The 17,384-nt window shown below is 49.4% G+C and overlaps 1 protein-coding gene across 1 annotated transcript in view; it reads left to right on the top strand.

Moving 5' to 3' along the window:
- The first annotated feature begins 10,135 nt into the window (after window positions 1–10,135).
- Window positions 10,136–17,384, top strand: part of LOC130580862 (myosin-3-like) — a 25,226-nt gene continuing 17,977 nt past the window's right edge. Inside the window, 13 exon segments of the mRNA XM_057378617.1 lie at window positions 10,136–10,341; window positions 11,497–11,640; window positions 11,721–11,877; window positions 12,564–12,591; window positions 12,673–12,781; window positions 13,291–13,383; window positions 13,698–13,761; window positions 13,840–13,938; window positions 15,251–15,354; window positions 15,434–15,572; window positions 16,121–16,239; window positions 16,412–16,561; window positions 17,007–17,177. Coding sequence (XP_057234600.1) covers window positions 10,138–10,341; window positions 11,497–11,640; window positions 11,721–11,877; window positions 12,564–12,591; window positions 12,673–12,781; window positions 13,291–13,383; window positions 13,698–13,761; window positions 13,840–13,938; window positions 15,251–15,354; window positions 15,434–15,572; window positions 16,121–16,239; window positions 16,412–16,561; window positions 17,007–17,177 — 1,581 coding nt within the window. The 5' untranslated portion in view covers window positions 10,136–10,137.

Here is a 17,384-nt window from a genome sequence, read left to right as displayed (position 1 = left end):
TTGGCTAAACACAAGTGCTCCTGTGGATGGCATAGGTGTTCTTAGTGTGGGGGTTGGAAGAGAATATTCCTGTCCTAGGGAAGGTGCAAAGCCTTTGGAAAATTTCTGTCTTTCCAAAATTGTGAAAAACGGGTAAACTTCACCAAATTCCAGAGCAGTTGTAAAASATGATGGAGTAGTGCAGGCCCACATCAGCTACTTTGTACTATAATGGGTTTCTTAGCCTTCACTTTCAAATCTGTATTTATTTGATTCCTTGTGAGTTGTTGATGTTTGTGGAGTCTTAACAGGGCCAAGTCTCTGCCCCATCACTTACCATCCTGTKGCTGTGCTCTGCACAGCAGCCTTTGTCTGCCCTTCTCAAGGTCTCTGCTGTCACACCAAGCCTGTATTTTAAATATTGCAGCAGTGTGTTAGGGYCAAGTACCTTTTCTGCACAGAGCACAGTCTGGAAAACCAGAATTTTATGAAGCAATGATAAGTAAAATTAAAACAAATTATTCAGAATCACCTGCTCAGAAGAAAGAATTGGTGTTACAGCTGAGCCAAGTTAAAGCAGAATTTGCACAAGGCAAACTTCTGTCCTGGGGGCTTGCAAAATCAGCATGTGAGCTGCAGCCTGGGGAGAGTCACCTGTTACACTGATTTCTCTAAAGCTCATTTGCAGCTCACTTGTACTACAGAGACAAATACAGGATTTCTGTCTTCTCCCAAATGTTTTGGCAGCAGTGTCGTGTCCTTTACCTTGTTTTTATGTGCCCTGAAAGGCAGAACCAGCTGACCCAGGGAGCTTATAGCAGCCTGGGAGGARCTGTGGCAAAGGCCCAGAGAGATTTTGGATAGAAGGACATGTCCTTTGGCTCATGGCAGTGGGAGCAACTCATGTCCTGCATTTTCAGCCTCTCAAATTGACTGTTGCCTTTCACTTTTCCCTTGGCCTTTCCTAGGAGAGAAACTTACTTTGGAGGGGTTTTATTTTTGTTGTTGTGTTTGTGGGGTCCTGTTGTTGTTCTTTGGCATTTGTTTTTTTTTTTCTTTGCTTGCAGTTTTGTTAGTTTATTAGAAAACCAAAAATGCTGTTAAGGCAACTGTTAGGATTTCCCTGCCCTGATCAGTGACTGCAGGGAGCACAGATCTGCTCCCTGCATATTTAGGAGGCCCTAGGGCTGTGCTAAGTGCTCACTGGGAGGAGGCATAACTGGTCACAGAAGGGAAGGGTGTGCTGSGGGTGCTTGGAGACATTGTCAGTGAATATTCAGTATTTTTTCCAGTCCAGTATTAGAAATGAAGCARACTCCCTCTGTACTCATTGTACCCAAATTCCCTGTGTCCCTCAGTGCAGTGCCCRGCCCACAAAGAGTGGGCTGAGCTCTGGCAGGGGAAGGTTTGTGACAGGGCTTCTCTCTTGGGGCTGTGCTGAGTGCTGGTGTGGATCTCCCCTCTGGAAGCTTTAACAGATGACAGGTTTCATTTGGGAGCCAGATTTGTTGGAGCCTTGTGCTGTGCAAGGTTAACCTGTGTTACMTTGGSCAAASAGGGACCCCTGGRTACCCCACAGACAGGGGGAGGACASAGCACAGTCCTGGCAGGGGCCAMTCCACAGAGCTCTGCTGTGTGTGCCCACAGCACACCCGGCCCCAGCCTGCTTGTCCTGGAAAATACCAGTGGAAAACAGCCCCTACTCTGAGTGGCTGACATCCCAAGCTGGGGACTAGTGACAAGATGTCTGAGGAATGAGGAACGGCTCCATTTGTCTACCCAAGGAAGGCAACACATTCCTCATGTGCTGTCTGCATAGCCAATGGAGGGGCTTAAATAATGGATGATATTTAAGCCACACAGGTGAAGCTTGGCTGTTTTGGGAATGTTTTCAGCACTAGCAARGGCCGAATCAGGGAGGACTGAGGAGGTGCAGAGACTGTGGCCTTAAGCAACTGCAAAAGCCCCATGTCACGTTTTTAGTCCAAGTCATGGARTGACTCAGATAGCAAGGACTCTCAGGAAGTCTGTAGTCCAACATCCTCCTTCAAGCAGGGGCAGCTACAGGGTCAGATCGGGTTGCTCAAGGTTTTAAACAGCCAGGGTCCAAAAATCTCTGAGGGTGGAGACTGCACAACCTCTCTAGGTGGGTAAAAACAATGTTTCCTGCTAAAGCACATATTTTTCTTTATATACAGTTGAAGTTACCATTTCAACCAGCTTTTTAACTTCACCAGGATGAAGAGCCTGATTTCATTCTTGACAACCTCCCCACAGATATTGAAGACTGCTGTTAGGTCCTCCAGCTGGGCAAGCCCTGTTCTCTCATCCTCTCTTTGTGTKATAGGTGATGACCTGCCCAAGGCTCCTCAGCATCCTCAGATTCTCCTCAAACTTCCTCCTCTTTTGGGGCACAAGAGTGTTGTGGCAGGTGGTTTGGGAGCTGAGGTTGGTCACCATCCACTGATCTCTCCACACTCACAGATCGTTGTCACTTCATCACAAGGGGCAGTCAGGAGGAGCAGGTGTGATTTACCCCCTGATGRATGCACAGGGTCTGTCCCCTGCCTGGCCCATAGTGCTCACACAGGGCTTTGCTGCAGTCCTRTGGTAGTGCTGAGTGATGGTGGTGTCTGTCCCCAGCCAGAGCAGCCTGGTGGGTCTGAGGGACAATTTCAGGGCTGATATTTCCCACAAGGCTGCATTTACCAGCTTCCTCCAAATAAACTCCTGTTCCTGGTGGTGCCAGCTGGGCCCCTGTGCTTCCAAAGGCTGGTGAATTGAGGATCTTGCTGGCCTGGGCCTGCAGATGCTCCTCATTTGCTGGCCCAGCTGTCACCAGACATGCTCAGCTCAGTGCAGATTTGTACCAGCACCTTCTTTGAGACAAAAACAACCTCAGGAGCACTTTGAAGCCATGCCAAAGCTTCAAACCAGTCAGCTTGGCTCAGGGACCAGGTGCAGTGGCAGTGAAGAGGGCAGGGAGGAGGTGCAGTGCCCAGGACAGCTCTGCTCTGCCTGTTGCWGTGCCAGTTGCAGTGGCTCCTGGACTGGAAGCTGCCTTTGTGTCTCAGGTCCCTGTACAAGAAGATGGCAAGGGGGTTGCTGCAGGCACAGCAGACTTAAGTGCAGGTCAGAGTAGGTTGTGCAGAGGACACCAAAACACCTAATACTGAGGCCAAGGGATGGGACAGAGTTGGGSACAGCAATGGGGTGCCTGGAAGGCAGAGGGGTGCACCTGAACTGATGCCTGGCCACATGGCTGCCACTCTGCTTGTGCCTGCTCTCCTCTGGCTCTCATGCTCTACATCCCTCCAGGCTCTTCCCAGCCCTGTTGCTTTTCCCTGACCTCTCCTGGGGTGAGCAGGGTTGTGCTCCTCACACAGAGATTTGGCTGGGGCAGACTCAGGGCTCGGGCTCTTTAGTGCTGATAAAAAATGCCACAASCAGCCCTGCTTAGTGACATTCTGGCAGTGGCAGACTGAACATTGCTGGTCAGCCCTGCAGAGCACTGCAGGCTGAGGCTGTTTTTGTGGGAGCCCTTCAGAAACTGCAGACRTTGGCACTGAGCTTCAGTGATGAAGTCGCCTGTCTGAAACTCAGTGTCCTTCAGCCACCCAGAGCCACTTCATCCTTGCTGCTTGTTCACAGCCTGAGGAAGAGCACAAGTCTTCCTCATCCCCAGTTTGGGTCAAGGTCATGGGTGGTTGGAGATACTGTTGCTCTTTCTCCCTTTCACCAGTGCCTTTGTAGATATCTACATTTTCTGAGCCTTTTCTCACTCGATCCAACTTGCATGGTCCCAGCACTGCCATCCCAAGATATGCTCCTGTCAGCCCCTAGCCAGGATCTGGAGTGAGTGAGGGGTCTCACATGGTCTTTGGTGAGCYRCAGGATGGAGCTGGAGGCTGAGCATTGCATTGGGCTCTTCACCATCTCRCAGCAAAACAGTATGTGTTTTGAGTCAGGTGAAACAAGTGATGTATGGACTGTTGAGAAGTCAGAGGTGGGAACAGCCTTTCCAGCCCCTGCAGCTGAAACTGTGTACTCACTTGGAACATTCAGGAGCTGTGGCTCCAGGATCGTGTGCTGTGGCTGCACAGGAACTCCCCAGCCTTGGGATGGTGAGTCTGTACTCAGTGAAGGAGTACAGACAAGCTGACAAGCAGCTCAGTTTTACTGGACTGCTCATAGGTGTGGTGGCCTAAAAGGAAAGGCAAAAAGCTGACTATTTGCCTGTAAAAAGAGGATTTTAAAGGTTTGATTTGCTTCAAATGGAAACTGGTGTTTTTTAAAGGAAACTATTTCAGTGGTGGAGTGTCTAGCTGCACACTTCTAGCAACTCTACATCAGTTGTATATGTTGCTGGGAGTATGAAGATTTTTGCTGGGGAGACCTGGGCAGGAATGATTGCATCTGTCTCTGTGCAAGAGCCAGCTCATTCCATGTTTTAAGCTGTGTATTACTAGTTTAATAAAGCAGGTTCCTTCAGCGTGCCAGGGAACTTATTCAGCTGCAGCTTACAAAACCTCCTTGTTCTCCCAAAGTTCTTTGTGCAAAAATAGACAGCAACCAGTAAATCCACCTTCAATTTGCGGGGGTATATTGAGCTATGAGTGTGCCCTTTTCTGAATGAAGGGCAGCACTAAAAGGTCCCTGGCAGCACGAGGATGGGATGAGAGAGCCTTGCAAGGCAATGTGGCTCGCAGTGACAGCACCCTCGTGACCTTCACCTCAGGACAGCTCTGTGTCTCCTGTGATGTTGGCAGCACAGAGCAACAGATGTACCTGCAGCTGCTGTTCCTGGGCTGTTTGTGAGTGGATGTGCACCTGCCTGTGTGCCTGGGCCTGTCTGCACTGCCACAAAGGGCCTGGTGCTGAAGGGAGGTAGTTCACTCTCCTCTGCCTGTGACAAGCTGAAGCAGGGCTGCTGTTGGCCTGGGACTCACCCTCACTCTTTCCTAGGACATCATGCTGCCAAGCCTCAAGCAGCAGGGCCTTGTGGCAGTCCTGGCTGGGATGRGATGGTGCTAAAAGTCAATCTTGTCTCCTCTGATGAGCAGCAGTCTCCTTGTCCTAACCCCTAACCCCAAATGCGGTTGTCCTGCTTATGGGAGTGATCTGCTGGCACTGTGGGGGGTAGAGAGACCTGGTGGCCCTGGGCATGAGCTATTTCATTAGACCTTTGCCTTCACTGGAGCAACCTCCAGTGCTCTGTAAGACCAGATTGGTTTTAGGAAGGTCCAGTATCCCTACTTGGGTACTTAGCAAGGTCATTCAGCTCAGGCTAAGCAGATCCTCTCTTTTTTAGCATTCTGTGATTTATCYTTCTGAGATGCTTAACAATCCCCTGCACAGCACAAGGAGCTTCATGTCAAGCCCCAGTGAAACCACCTACTCAGAAGTTGGAACCCAGGTGTCCATAGTCTGCTTTGAGTCTGGCCCAGCCTCTTTGTTTTACAGGAGACAAAYCATTCCAGTGTTTTTCTAAAGCAGTTGCTCTCCAAAAACTCCAGACACATGGAATAACGACAGTATCTTTCTTCACCTTGCTGAAATTTTGGAACTTTCTTGGCTGGATTGAAAAACCTCCAGCGTCCWACTCATTAAACTCCCACTGTCATTTATAAAGAGATATTTAAGTTTTAGATGTCTCATGAGACTCACTTATTTTCAATTGCATTAAGCTGTCATCCCAATTCATACAGCGTATCAGACATTCAGTGTCTCTGAGGCACAGGGAAGTTCAGACATAGAAAGGTTTGTACACTTATTGCTTGAGACAGGAAAATCTAACACATATTCCTAACACCAAGGAAAAAAAGCCCAAAAATCTAGATGTTCAGATAAATCTACACTCCCTGGGTCTCCTGATGACCCAGCTTTGCAATGTGACAGGCACAGTTTTGTATCCCAGCCCTTGCTCCAGGCTACCTTCTGATCAGATTTTRCAGCAGCTGTTATCGTAGCAGATAGATGATGGGAAATGTTGAGAATTCAGAGTGACTSTTACAATGCAAAGTGGGGCCTTTTCAATAGGAGGCCTAGGACAGCAATGCTGTGGGAGATGATTGTGTAGTTAATGGATCAGAACTGGAGACCTGAAAGTAAATAATGTGTACTCTCAGCTGCTAATCCTTTCTGGGCTGGGGAGAGCATGAAGTGATTCTGCAGTTTGTGGGTATATACTGGATGGTGCTGAGTTGGAGCATTTGAGACAGGCGAGGCTTTTCTCAAAGCAGGGCTCAGCAGATTGGTGTGATGAGCARGGGCTCCCCATGGGCCCCCATTGCTTGTGCCACTTGATTTCCTGCCCTCTGCTCCCACGTGGGCACCTGAACCAGTGAAACAAAACTGGGAGAGTGGCTCTGGCTGCCTGAGGGCTCTCTTTGTTCTACTTCAACAGCTGGGTGTGGGGACTTGGCCAGCAGTGTGGCCAAGAAGGCCAATGACCTCTGGGTCTGYACCAGCCATGGTGTGGCCACCAGGACCAGGAGAGTGACCATCCCCCTGTGCTGGGCACTGCTGAGGCACCTCAAGTGCTCTGTCCAGTTCTGACCAGAAGGACATGGAGGGGCTGGAGCGTGTCCAGGGCAGGGAACGGAGCTGGGGAAGGGTCTGGAGCCCCAGGAGAGGCTGAGGGAGCTGGAAAGGGGCTCAGCCTGGAGCAAAGGAGGCTCCGGGGGGACCTTGTGGCTCTGCACAACTCCTGACAGGAGGGGACAGCCGGGGGGGTCGGGCTCTGCTCCAGGGAACAGGGACAGGAGAAGAGGGAACGGCCTCAGGCTGGGCCAGGGCAGGGGCAGAGGGGACATCAGGAGAGATTTCTTCACTTTAAGGGTGAATATACATTGGAATAGACTACCCAGGAAGGTTGGAGTCCCCATCCCTGGAGGTGTCCAAGGAAGGACTGGATGTGGCACTCARTGCTCTGGAAGGGGCCAAGGTGGGGATTGGTCAAAAGTTGGACTTGATCTTGGAAGACTTTTGACTTTTTCAGCCCCAGTGATTGTGTAAGGTCCAGCCTTCTTGCCTTGAGCATGCCCGGGAGCAGGAAATGTCCTGTCTGAATCACTGTGGCAATTTGGTGTCAGGACAAAGCCTCAGACTGCTCATTGGTCTGGTGTGCCTCAGCTTTTTGCTCTCAGTACATCCACTGTGCTGAGTTCAAAGGGCTGATCACAAGGGATGTATGCTAAAATAARCTTTTCTCTCATCCTCCGGGCTTAGGGGGATTCTAGGAATTCATGGTTCATGAGATATGTGGCTGTGGTGTCCATTTTTAGTGACCTTAAATGAAATTAAGGGCAACATGAAAGATGTTTTTCAAAACACCAGTGACAGTGACTCTGCTGGAAGCCCACAGGGTCAGCTCTTGTTGGGCCAACACAAACAGGGTCAGCCACAGTGTCCGAAAATCAGGGTGACATCCCCTGTGCTGCAGCAGCAGCTGCTGGTGTCCCAGAGTGCTCCAGCTCAGAGTGGTGCTGTGGGASGTGGCAGGAGCTATTTGGGGGGTTCTGGCTTCACACAAGTTGTGYTGGCTTCGTTCTGCTGAGGGAAAGCTGCAGCCTTTGAAGGGTGTCCATGCAGTACAGAGAGCAAAACATCTGTCACACTGAGCAGTGGCAGATAACCAGAGCAGCCAGAATGGCTCGGGATGGAGGAGACCCTTCCTCTCCTGCACCAGGAGCTCACTCTGCCTGTGCATGAAGGCTCCTCCTGTTCCTGCCAACTCGTGCCCTGCCAGCCATTGCCAAGGCTGCTCTGTACAAACCAAACACCCCTTTGGGGCTGGGAGACCTCCATTCAAAGCCTACCCTGACCCTAAGGGGGTTCATACCCCCCTTTCAAGCATTTGTGAGCCAACTTTGCCAGTTTTACAGGAGTCAGTGAGGGTTTGATTTCATTGAAAACATGCAGCCGGGATCACAGGTTTTTGGGCCAGGAAGGCAGTACCTACCCCAGCAGCAGCCTGGCTGTGCTGCCCTGAGGTGGGAGAGCTCAGCTCCAAGTCCTGCCTGTCCCCCAGCCTCTCCTGCAGAGCTGGGGGATTTTGCTGCATTTTTATTTTTCTTCAYGCTAATTGCCACTGCTTTCCTATGCTTTTCAGGGCACACAGGTAGGATGAAGGGGACTTGAGGCTGGTTTGGTGTGGGGGATTTGGCAGCGTGGTCCCAGAAGCTGGTGGCACTGGCTTGCTCTGGAGAAGGGAGAGAGGTGTCTGAGCCTGTGGCTGTGCCTTGCTGCCAGTCCTCAATCTGTGCTGCTAAAGCCAGAGCTGCCCTGGAGCAGGGATTTCCCAAATCCTTGCACTGCCTGCTTCTCCAAGACACAGCTCTGCCTTCTCCGGGCACAGCCAAGTCTGCAGCTCCAGGGATTCAGGTGAAGGTGCTGCTCTGGGTCACGAGTGCTCAGGACTGAGCCAAGCTGTGCTGTCCTAGCAAGCTTGCAAAGGGGACTAGTGCCTGATAGTTTTGTGGCTACTATGTCCCTTTCCCAATATCCTTCTCATGTGGGAATTGCAGTCACACGTCTAAGAACCTGTTCAGAATAGTGTGATGAGGTTTCTGCAGAACCTTTTGGCAGCAAGGGTGAATGTCATGGGCAGCCCAAGGTGTATTTGAAACTGAACTTGTGTGGTGTATTTATGGTTTGATATTCATGAACTGTCCATCCCTGGCCAGATTTGGRTGTTGTTCTTTCTGATCAGTCTCTGTGTTGCCATGGTTTGTCACACCGTGTTTCAGTCATGACCTCTCACCCCATTCCTCCCTGATCCGCACAGTGGTGAAAAGCCACAAGAATTGCCATAACTGATCCTACATGAATCCTCATCTTTTTTTCCTTCCCATGGCCTTGGTCTCCACTCCATAYGGAGCTGGTTTGGGTTTCTTCCCCRCCGTGCAGCTCTGCCCAGRGTRCAGGAGCACTGAGGCAGGGCCCTTGTGTGCTATYGTTTGTTTGATATGTTGGTGAGAGTGGAGTGAAGTGCTGGTTGTGGTTGTGGCTGGCAGGAGAACATGATCCCAGTAGAGGAAATTCCCACCAAATAAAAGTGTACAAACCACAGATAGGTCTCATAGTTACTAAAATTGGGAAAAAAAGAGCCTCCTTTCTTCACACACTGTATATGGCAAAAAAACGAACATGAATTGGTGAGCAGATRGGAGTGTTGATCCCTTCCTTCCAAATATGGGGAAGGGATGAAYCAGGGGGACTAAGCTGAGCCTATAAAAGCTGTATGGGAGGAGGCCCTTGTTGGTGGCTCCTGTTCTGGCCATGCCCTTGGCCATGCTGTGACTGACCTGCAGAGGGACAGAAGGCTYCTATCACAGGTCCTGTTCCTCATGCTTGGAGCCTCGCAAGGCTGTAGCACTGCAGTGGGAATTCTGCTGTAGATTCCCTGCTGGGCCATTCCTTGGGCAGGGAAGGAATGGTCTCTGGTGAGCTTTCCTGTCCCTCAATAGGCACAGTTACTTGCAGTAAGTGAGAGGTGCTGGGCCTTTGGAGAGACTGTAGCTTAGCTGAGGTCTGACCTTTGACTCTTTCTCTTTCAGAGATCCGAGATGTCAACCGGTTCCTTCCTGCTTTCTGTTGACTGATTGTTAAGGTGAGGGTTTGAGGCATGAAAAGTAATGGCTTGCCCAGGCTGACTTTTCTCCTGTGCTTACTGTGGCCAGGTYCCTCTTTTCCCCCTGCATGAGCTCCTTCAACAGGCCATGGCACATGTCCATTCCTGCCCACTGTGGCTGCTCTCGGGTGGACTAGGACTGGTTCCATGTTAACAGAGAGTGGGGAAAGTCATAAATTAAAAACCAGAACAAAAACAATCTTCAGGGCTTCACTTTTTCCAAGGACCACATGAATCCTTCAGGGATTCCCTTTGYCCCACTTTGCTGGGGAGCCCTCCACCTCCTTTGGACATGGATCTCCTTTCCTTGGGGCCACGAAGAGTGGCAGCTCTTCTTCACTGCTTTTGTACTTTTGAGCTAGGAAAAGCAAACATCTCCCTCAAGACCTCGCCGCACACACCCAAGAGCTCAAAGGCATGGAATGGGAGGGGTGAGCTGGGAGGGCTGGTGAACCTTCAACTCCACTGTGCCTAAGCACCACACAGGGAACCAGCCCAGCAGGGTCTGTCTTTCAGCTCCAGCCATGAGCAGAGATGCTAGCATGGAGATTTTTGGTGAGGCCGCACCATACCTGCGCAAACCCGAGAAGGAGAGAATAGAAGCCCAGAACCAGCCGTTTGATGCCAAGACCTACTGCTTTGTGGCTGACCCCGAGGTGGAATACACCAAGGGGAAGATTAAGGCTGCTCAGGATGAGAAGATAATTGTTGAGACGGAGGATGGCAGAGTAAGTGCATTGCTTCTGGCCCTTCTCCCAGTCCTGCTGAGGGACCTGGGGCATCTGCTGGGGAGGAGCACAGAAAGCATTACGCTAGTTGAGGCGATAAATCTGCCCTGCTCTCCCCTCACCTGTCCTCTGACTGGGACCCGCACAGCCTGCACAGGAAAGTATGGTTCTGGATGGTGGGATGAAGGTATTCGTACGATAATTATTCCTACTTCGGGCTTTAGAGATCAGGCAATGCTGTAAACCAGGTTGGATCGTAGCCTTGCTAATCTTAACTTAGTTTTAACACTTTCTCAGCTAACACTGTCATATCCACTCATAAATTCCTTCCTTTACTGGTAGCTGARCAGACAGATACTTTACAAGTCACCTTGTATGTGAAAGTGTCAGTGTCACTGGCTGCAGTTTCCCAGAGGAGCCCCCAAGGTGTTAATCTTCCAAAAAYGCTGAAATGTCTTAGCAGCTCATGTCCTGAAAATTTTTGTAAGAATAGCTGCAGCAGTTCGAAGTACCACCGTGACCAACATCCTGGCAGTAGGTGCTACAAGGTTTTTGGGCAGCAGTCTGCTGCTGGCTGTGAGCATCAACTTTCCTATATATCTGCTGCCCCCCAACATATCCACAGGATGGTCCCCACAGTGTGAGCCCARCAGACAGTGCTGTTTGGTAGAGACAGAACCTTTCTTTAACTGGGAATGGCCACAGGCAGGAGTGGAACAAGTCTGTGCCAAGAATGGGTTTGCTGTTGATGAGTCGGGTGTTGTTTGTGTCCTGGCTCTCTGGYGCTGTCATGGGAACCCTGGAGGCTGTGAGGTTGGCTGGCCAGCAGATGTGCCCCAGGCTCTTACAGCCATGAGCAGCAGTGCCCTAAAGATCATAAGCAGTGATAATGTGTTGAAATATCTGGTCCAGCACAAACCATGTCYGTGTGGTTGTAGCAATTCCAGTAAATTTACATCCTGTCAGTGTGCCAGTGTTGTAGAGTTCCTGTCTGGCTGCAGCGTTTGCCCTGAAATAGCCATATATTGTTTAGCACAGTTAAACAGAAAGAAAAATATTAATTGGAGCAGCCTTGGTGATGTTATTACTTCTCTGTGTTTGTGGAAGGAACTGTCAAGAGTTGTTGAATCAGGGTTCACTCTTTCTGAATTGTAGACAATTGCTGTCAAACCTGATGATGTGTATGCCATGAACCCACCTAAGTTTGATAGAGTTGAGGATGTGGCCATGYTGACCCACCTGCATGAACCTGCTGTCCTCTACAACCTCAAGGACCGCTACACCTCCTGGATGATCTATGTAAGTTCCCTCTTTTGGCAAAGGAGAAAATACAGCTGCAGGAGCTGGGCTTCAGTGACACTTCTGTTTTTTTCCTGCAGACCTACTCGGGTCTCTTCTGCGTCACTGTCAACCCCTACAAGTGGCTGCCGGTGTACAACCCGGAGGTGGTGTTGGCCTACCGAGGCAAGAAGCGCCAGGARGCCCCTCCACACATCTTCTCCATCTCTGACAACGCCTATCAGTTCATGCTGACTGGTGAGCTTTTCTATTTTGACCAGGCTCAAGAGTAAAAAAGTGTGTCAGAACCACTGCTTCTGCCAAAGGCCATTTCATATTGCCATGGGCTCAGTTCCCTTTATCATCTCTTGCAGAGTGCTTCGTCTTTGTTATCAACCTTAAGTGATAYAAAACCAGCTTCAGACAGTTTTCCCCATCTCCTCATGTATTTTCTTTATTTTTGAAGCACTGTGCTGTTGTACTGCACATTATTTCTGCATGCTAAGCTAAGCACTGTAACAGGGACCTTCTGCAAAGGGCAGTTGCACTGGRACAGGACACACTATCTGGAAAGTTCATAGACAGCACACCTACACATGGCTTCAAGCAACAGCAGGTACATCCAGAACAGAGCTGGTAGAAATAATGTCACCAAAATACATGGTTTTAATTTGAATAAAGTCCTGTCTTATATWAAATAATAATAAAGATAAAGAATGGTAAAGACAGAGGCAAAAATAAGTGCAGAATGAAGCAAAGGAGGAGAGAAGACAAAAAGTGGAGTATAGGGAGGGAAAGAGAGGAGGACAGTAGACCGTGCACCTTTTCAGTTTTGCCTGCAGAGATTTTGCTTTGTTCCCTCTGATGGACACCAGGTCACAGTTACCTGAGAACCAGCACTTTCCCTACAGCTCCTCTGACTGCAGGTATTTTCCCTTTGACAGATCGTGAAAACCAGTCTATCCTGATCACGTAAGTGCATCTGCCACTTTGGACTTTGTCTCCAACAAAAAGTGGGCAGATAATTCYTCACTCTGTGCTTTGTTTTGCCAGCGGAGAATCGGGTGCCGGGAAGACGGTGAACACGAAGCGCGTCATCCAGTACTACGCGACAATCGCAGCCAGTGGCAACCTGCCCACCAAGAAGGAGTCCCAGATGAAGGTGTGAAGAGGAAGGGCTTGGGGAGGAGCAGTTCAGGATGTTATCTTGTAGTGTCTGTGGACAGCACTGGTGACAAGCACTTACCTGAAAATACCTTTTGTTAGCTTCAGCCACTCTTTGAAAGGCAGCAGCACCGAGGGCAAATACAGGCCACCAGACCTGCCACTGATGCTGCCCAGGTGTAGCTTTACCTGGACTGGAACCAGGTCTGCAGCTTTGATGCCCAGGAAGAATCAGAGGCTCCAGTTTCTTAGCCTGGGTCAATCTGTCCCTGTGGCTGAGACCTGAGAGCTCTGTCTGTGGGAGAAATTCTAAATAAGAGGAAAATGAGTTATTTGCTGATTTCCCCCAGTGCTGGTCCTTGGTGCTGGAGTCAAGAAGGTGCTGCAATAGCATTGTACAGCTGAAATGAAGGGCACATGGCTGCACAAGTAATTGTGCCATAGGGTCACTTCTTCCTACCACAAAGCTCATGATGTTTTTCARTAATTATTCAATTGTTCCTGCAGGGTACGCTCAAGGATCAAATCCTCAGTGCCAACCCACTGCTGGAGGCCTTYGGGAATGCCAAGACCGTGAGAAATGACAACTCCTCACGCTTTGTGAGTCATCCCGTGTCTGTCATTCTGCTCTCCTGTGTTTCTAATGCTCTTTGCCTGCTTGTTAGTTGCAACTGCAGCCTCTTGGCTGGGAAAAATGTTCTTGCTGACCAGTTTCTTGGCTGTTTATGAGCTGCTGGTGTGTTTGCAGCTGTTTCATGCTCACAGCTGTGCGGGCTGCAGCAAAGTRTTCCCCTTTATCTATCTTTGTATATCAAAGCCAATGCAGACTGATTTGGTGATGCTGTCACTAGGCTGAAGAGGRAAAAACACTCTGAGATTGCTGCACTGACCACCACCTTTTGTCTGCTTGTCAGGGTAAATTCATTCGTATCCATTTTGGAGCATCTGGAAAACTGGCCTCTGGTGACATTGAGACCTGTGAGTAATKGAGGGGGGCTGACAGCTTCGCTGGAAATTAAAGAATCTGAAAAATGTCCATGTGCATACATGTTACAGACTTGCTGGAAAAGTCGAGAGTCACTTTCCAGCTGAAAGCTGAAAGAAGCTACCATATCTTCTACCAGATCCTCTCCAATAAGAAGCCTGAACTGCTTGGTAAGGACAGTCATCACCTGGTGACGTTGAGTAAAGTCAGTGTGGGAAACATTTCCCCTGATGTGCCAGCTCAGTGACAGAGGGTCCAGTGGCATCAGGGCAGAGCTCTGTGTCACATGGCCCCAGGTGGCCCTTTAGCAGWGCCTCAGTCTGTGCAGAGCATGCTTTGATGATGTGTTGATTTACATCCTCAGTGTTGTGGCATCAGCCCTGCCCARGTTCCCCAAGCTGCACTGGTGTCTCTGCATAACAAGGTCACACTAGGGCTCACTCCATTTATTTCCTGGGGAAGTTCTAATACAAACTGTGTGCAGATGAGGTGCAAGGGTAGCCAGTGTAATCTGCCTCATTTCTTGCTATTCTTGATGGTGTGGAAATTCCAGCTTAGATGGGCCAGACCTGTGAATAATCTTCAGTGAAAAGGTAAGCAGTTCTGATTGCAGGATGGCCAGATACCCTGATCTAAAAACCATTTATATGAGCTTTTCATCATASAGGCAAAAGTTATTTCCTGTTTTCAGTGGCCCCTCTGACCTTTTCCCCCTTCTTACTGCCATGGCATTCCCTACCCATGCCCCACATCTGTCCCTTTTTCCACACACACAGCTWCTGCACTCATCCTTGGACTGCTCTGCCCATCCCTCCCAACTACCCACAGAAATTTCCCAAGGCAGAGCTCCTGCTCCCACCCTCCCACTCTGTGCCCTCTGACCATTGACCACCTCACTCTCCYCTCCTCAGTGCCAGGGACTGCATGTCTGTGCAAGGACAGCCACATTTACCCTCAGTGTACAGAGGGCTTCCTCCTCTGCCCACAGCCCCACTGCACACCTGCACACCTGCCCCTCTCATTTGACTCTGCCATTTGGTTCAGAACTGAAAATGATTTGGGAATTTTGGCCTCAGTGAGATGGAGATGAGCACACATGTATGCATTACTCACATGCACCAGCACACAGCCCCAGGGGGAGCAAGTGCATTCAGGACGGATTAGTTTGTGCCATGTTTGTGCCGTGAGGATAAGCACATATGAGCCTTATCCAAAAGTGTCTTTCTTAAATGCTCCTTCTGGGGAAGGCCCTTGTTTTGTGTCTGCCAGTGCTGAGTGCTCAGCTCTCGAGTCACAGCCTATCAAACTGGAAAGGCTGCTCACCCAGTGGGAGGCAGATGAATGGTTTTACACTTTCTTGTCCCATACTAGAAAACCAAGAGTTTGGGATGTAAAAGGAAKGAGAGCCTGTGAAATGTTGCTGAGCCATTGTTCCATCTTCCCTGTGAGGCTCTGGCTCTCACTCCTGTGTTTGCCTTCCAGAGATGCTCCTGGTCACAGCCAACCCCTATGACTACCCCTTCATCAGCCAAGGGCAGATCTCTGTGGCCAGCATCGATGACCAGGAGGAGCTTGTTGCCACAGACGTGAGTACAGTTAGCAAGGAGAGACCGTCTCACTTTTGCTCTCACCACGGTTAAAACCACCTGATATTCTCATGTGCAGATGGCCATTGGCATTTTGGGCTTCAGCCCCGATGAGAGAATGGGGATTTACAAGCTGACGGGGGCGATCCTGCACTATGGGAACATGAAGTTCAAGCAGAAACCACGTGAGGAGCAGGCAGAGCCTGATGGCACAGAAGGTAATGCCTTCATGGCTGGGACAGAACTATTTCCAACTGTTTCTGTACCATTTTTCACTAGAAATGGAGGGAATCTTCAAGGAGAGATGCAGTTGTTTTTTGATGAACGTAAAAAGAAGGTTTGACTTTCAATTTACCACTTCAAGTAGAGGCACTTTCTGCATCCACTTTATTGCYGATGACTGCTGTAGGACCCTGTGTCTGGGGCACATTCCTGTAGTGTTCTCCAGTTTCTGGTTACACATCCAGACTTGTTTGGCTTGGGTGACATTGTGGAGAAGTGTCTTGAAGGGAAAAAACACTCCGTTGTCCCATCACCAGTGCTTTCATGGGTTTCACCACATCTGTTGGGGCTGCTGTAGCCACTCTGTCACGAGGATCAGTCCTACAAGGCTGTTCAGAAAAGTAAATGAGAATGTTACTCAAGATTTGTGGATGGGGTAAAGCCAATCAGGTTGCAGATTTCAGAGTGAAAACTCTGGCTGGTTCCAATGCCCTCTGCATGTCCAAACTAAGAAAGTATTTCAAGTTATCATTTTGTTTTGCAGAGGCTGACAAAGCAGCATATCTGATGGGCCTGAACTCAGCAGACTTGCTGAAAGCTCTGTGCTATCCCCGGGTGAAAGTGGGAAATGATTATGTCATGAAGGGCCAAACAGTAGATCAGGTGAGTGTCAGGGAGCAGCAGGGACCATCCTCTCCTGAAAGAACAGGAGCAGGTCACAGCTGAGAGCAGTCAGGACCACTGAGGCCTGTCAGTGCACTGAGAGGGCTGTGTGGCATGGAGAGGGTGTTTCATTTTGGGGTGCCCTGACACAGTGTGGGCCCTCTCCCTGCAGGTGCAGCAGGCAGTGAGTGCCATTGCCAAGTCTGTCTATGAAAAGCTCTTCCTGTGGATGGTGATKCGCATCAACCAACAGCTGGACACGAAGCTGCCACGACAACACTTCATTGGGGTCTTAGACATTGCTGGCTTTGAGATTTTTGAGGTTTGCTTTTACACAGTATTCTCACACTTCTGCCTGTCTCTAAATGTTTTTTTCATTTTGTTTCACTTCTCTGACTTTTCCTCCTCACCCCAGTGCAGCCCTCAAGAGCAGAGCAAATCTGTTTGAAGCTCCTTCTTCCTTTGTAGATCCATCACCCACTTTGTCAGAGAAGAGACATGGCAAAAGCATAGCCATGAACCTGCTATGTCTCTTCTCAGAGAATCTGTATTTAGTGACATTAGGGCCACCCAAAACATGGCCAATGCAGGCTGCAGCAACTGTGTGCTGCACTGCACAATTTTTCTGTAAGCCTGGACATCCATGGTATATTCTTCACTCTGTCATCAAAACCCTTCTGGGACAGTCTGACTGACCTTGCCATGAGATGTCTGTAAAAACAACTGATTAGAGGCAGTTTAACACTATTAACACACTCAAATATTAGTTTAACAGCTTTGAGCAGCTRTGCATCAACTTCACCAATGAGAAACTGCAACAGTTCTTCAACCACCACATGTTCGTGCTGGAGCAGGAGGAGTACAAGAAGGAGGGAATCGAATGGGAGTTCATTGACTTTGGCATGGACCTGGCTGCCTGCATCGAGCTTATAGAAAAGGTGAGTTTCTTAAGCATCTTGTGCCATCACTGATTGAATCTATAAGGGGTTCTTGAGAGTGTTTGCATTAAGTGCCTTCAATGCAATCTCTCTGGGAAGCTTTCAGTCTCTTCACCTTCTCTGTTTCTTTAAATATTATTCTTGTGATTAATTAATTATCCACTGACTGGGAATGTATACTGTCTTCTAAAAAGAGACTGCTTTTAT

Source organism: Malurus melanocephalus, unplaced genomic scaffold (genome assembly GCF_030028575.1).
Source record: "Malurus melanocephalus ecotype Western Australia unplaced genomic scaffold, MMel_1.1 scaffold_368, whole genome shotgun sequence".
In the NCBI taxonomy this organism is placed as follows: Eukaryota; Metazoa; Chordata; class Aves; order Passeriformes; family Maluridae; genus Malurus; species Malurus melanocephalus.
The sequence above is the reverse complement of the archived record's forward strand: the minus strand, read 5'-3'. Positions and strand labels throughout refer to the sequence as shown.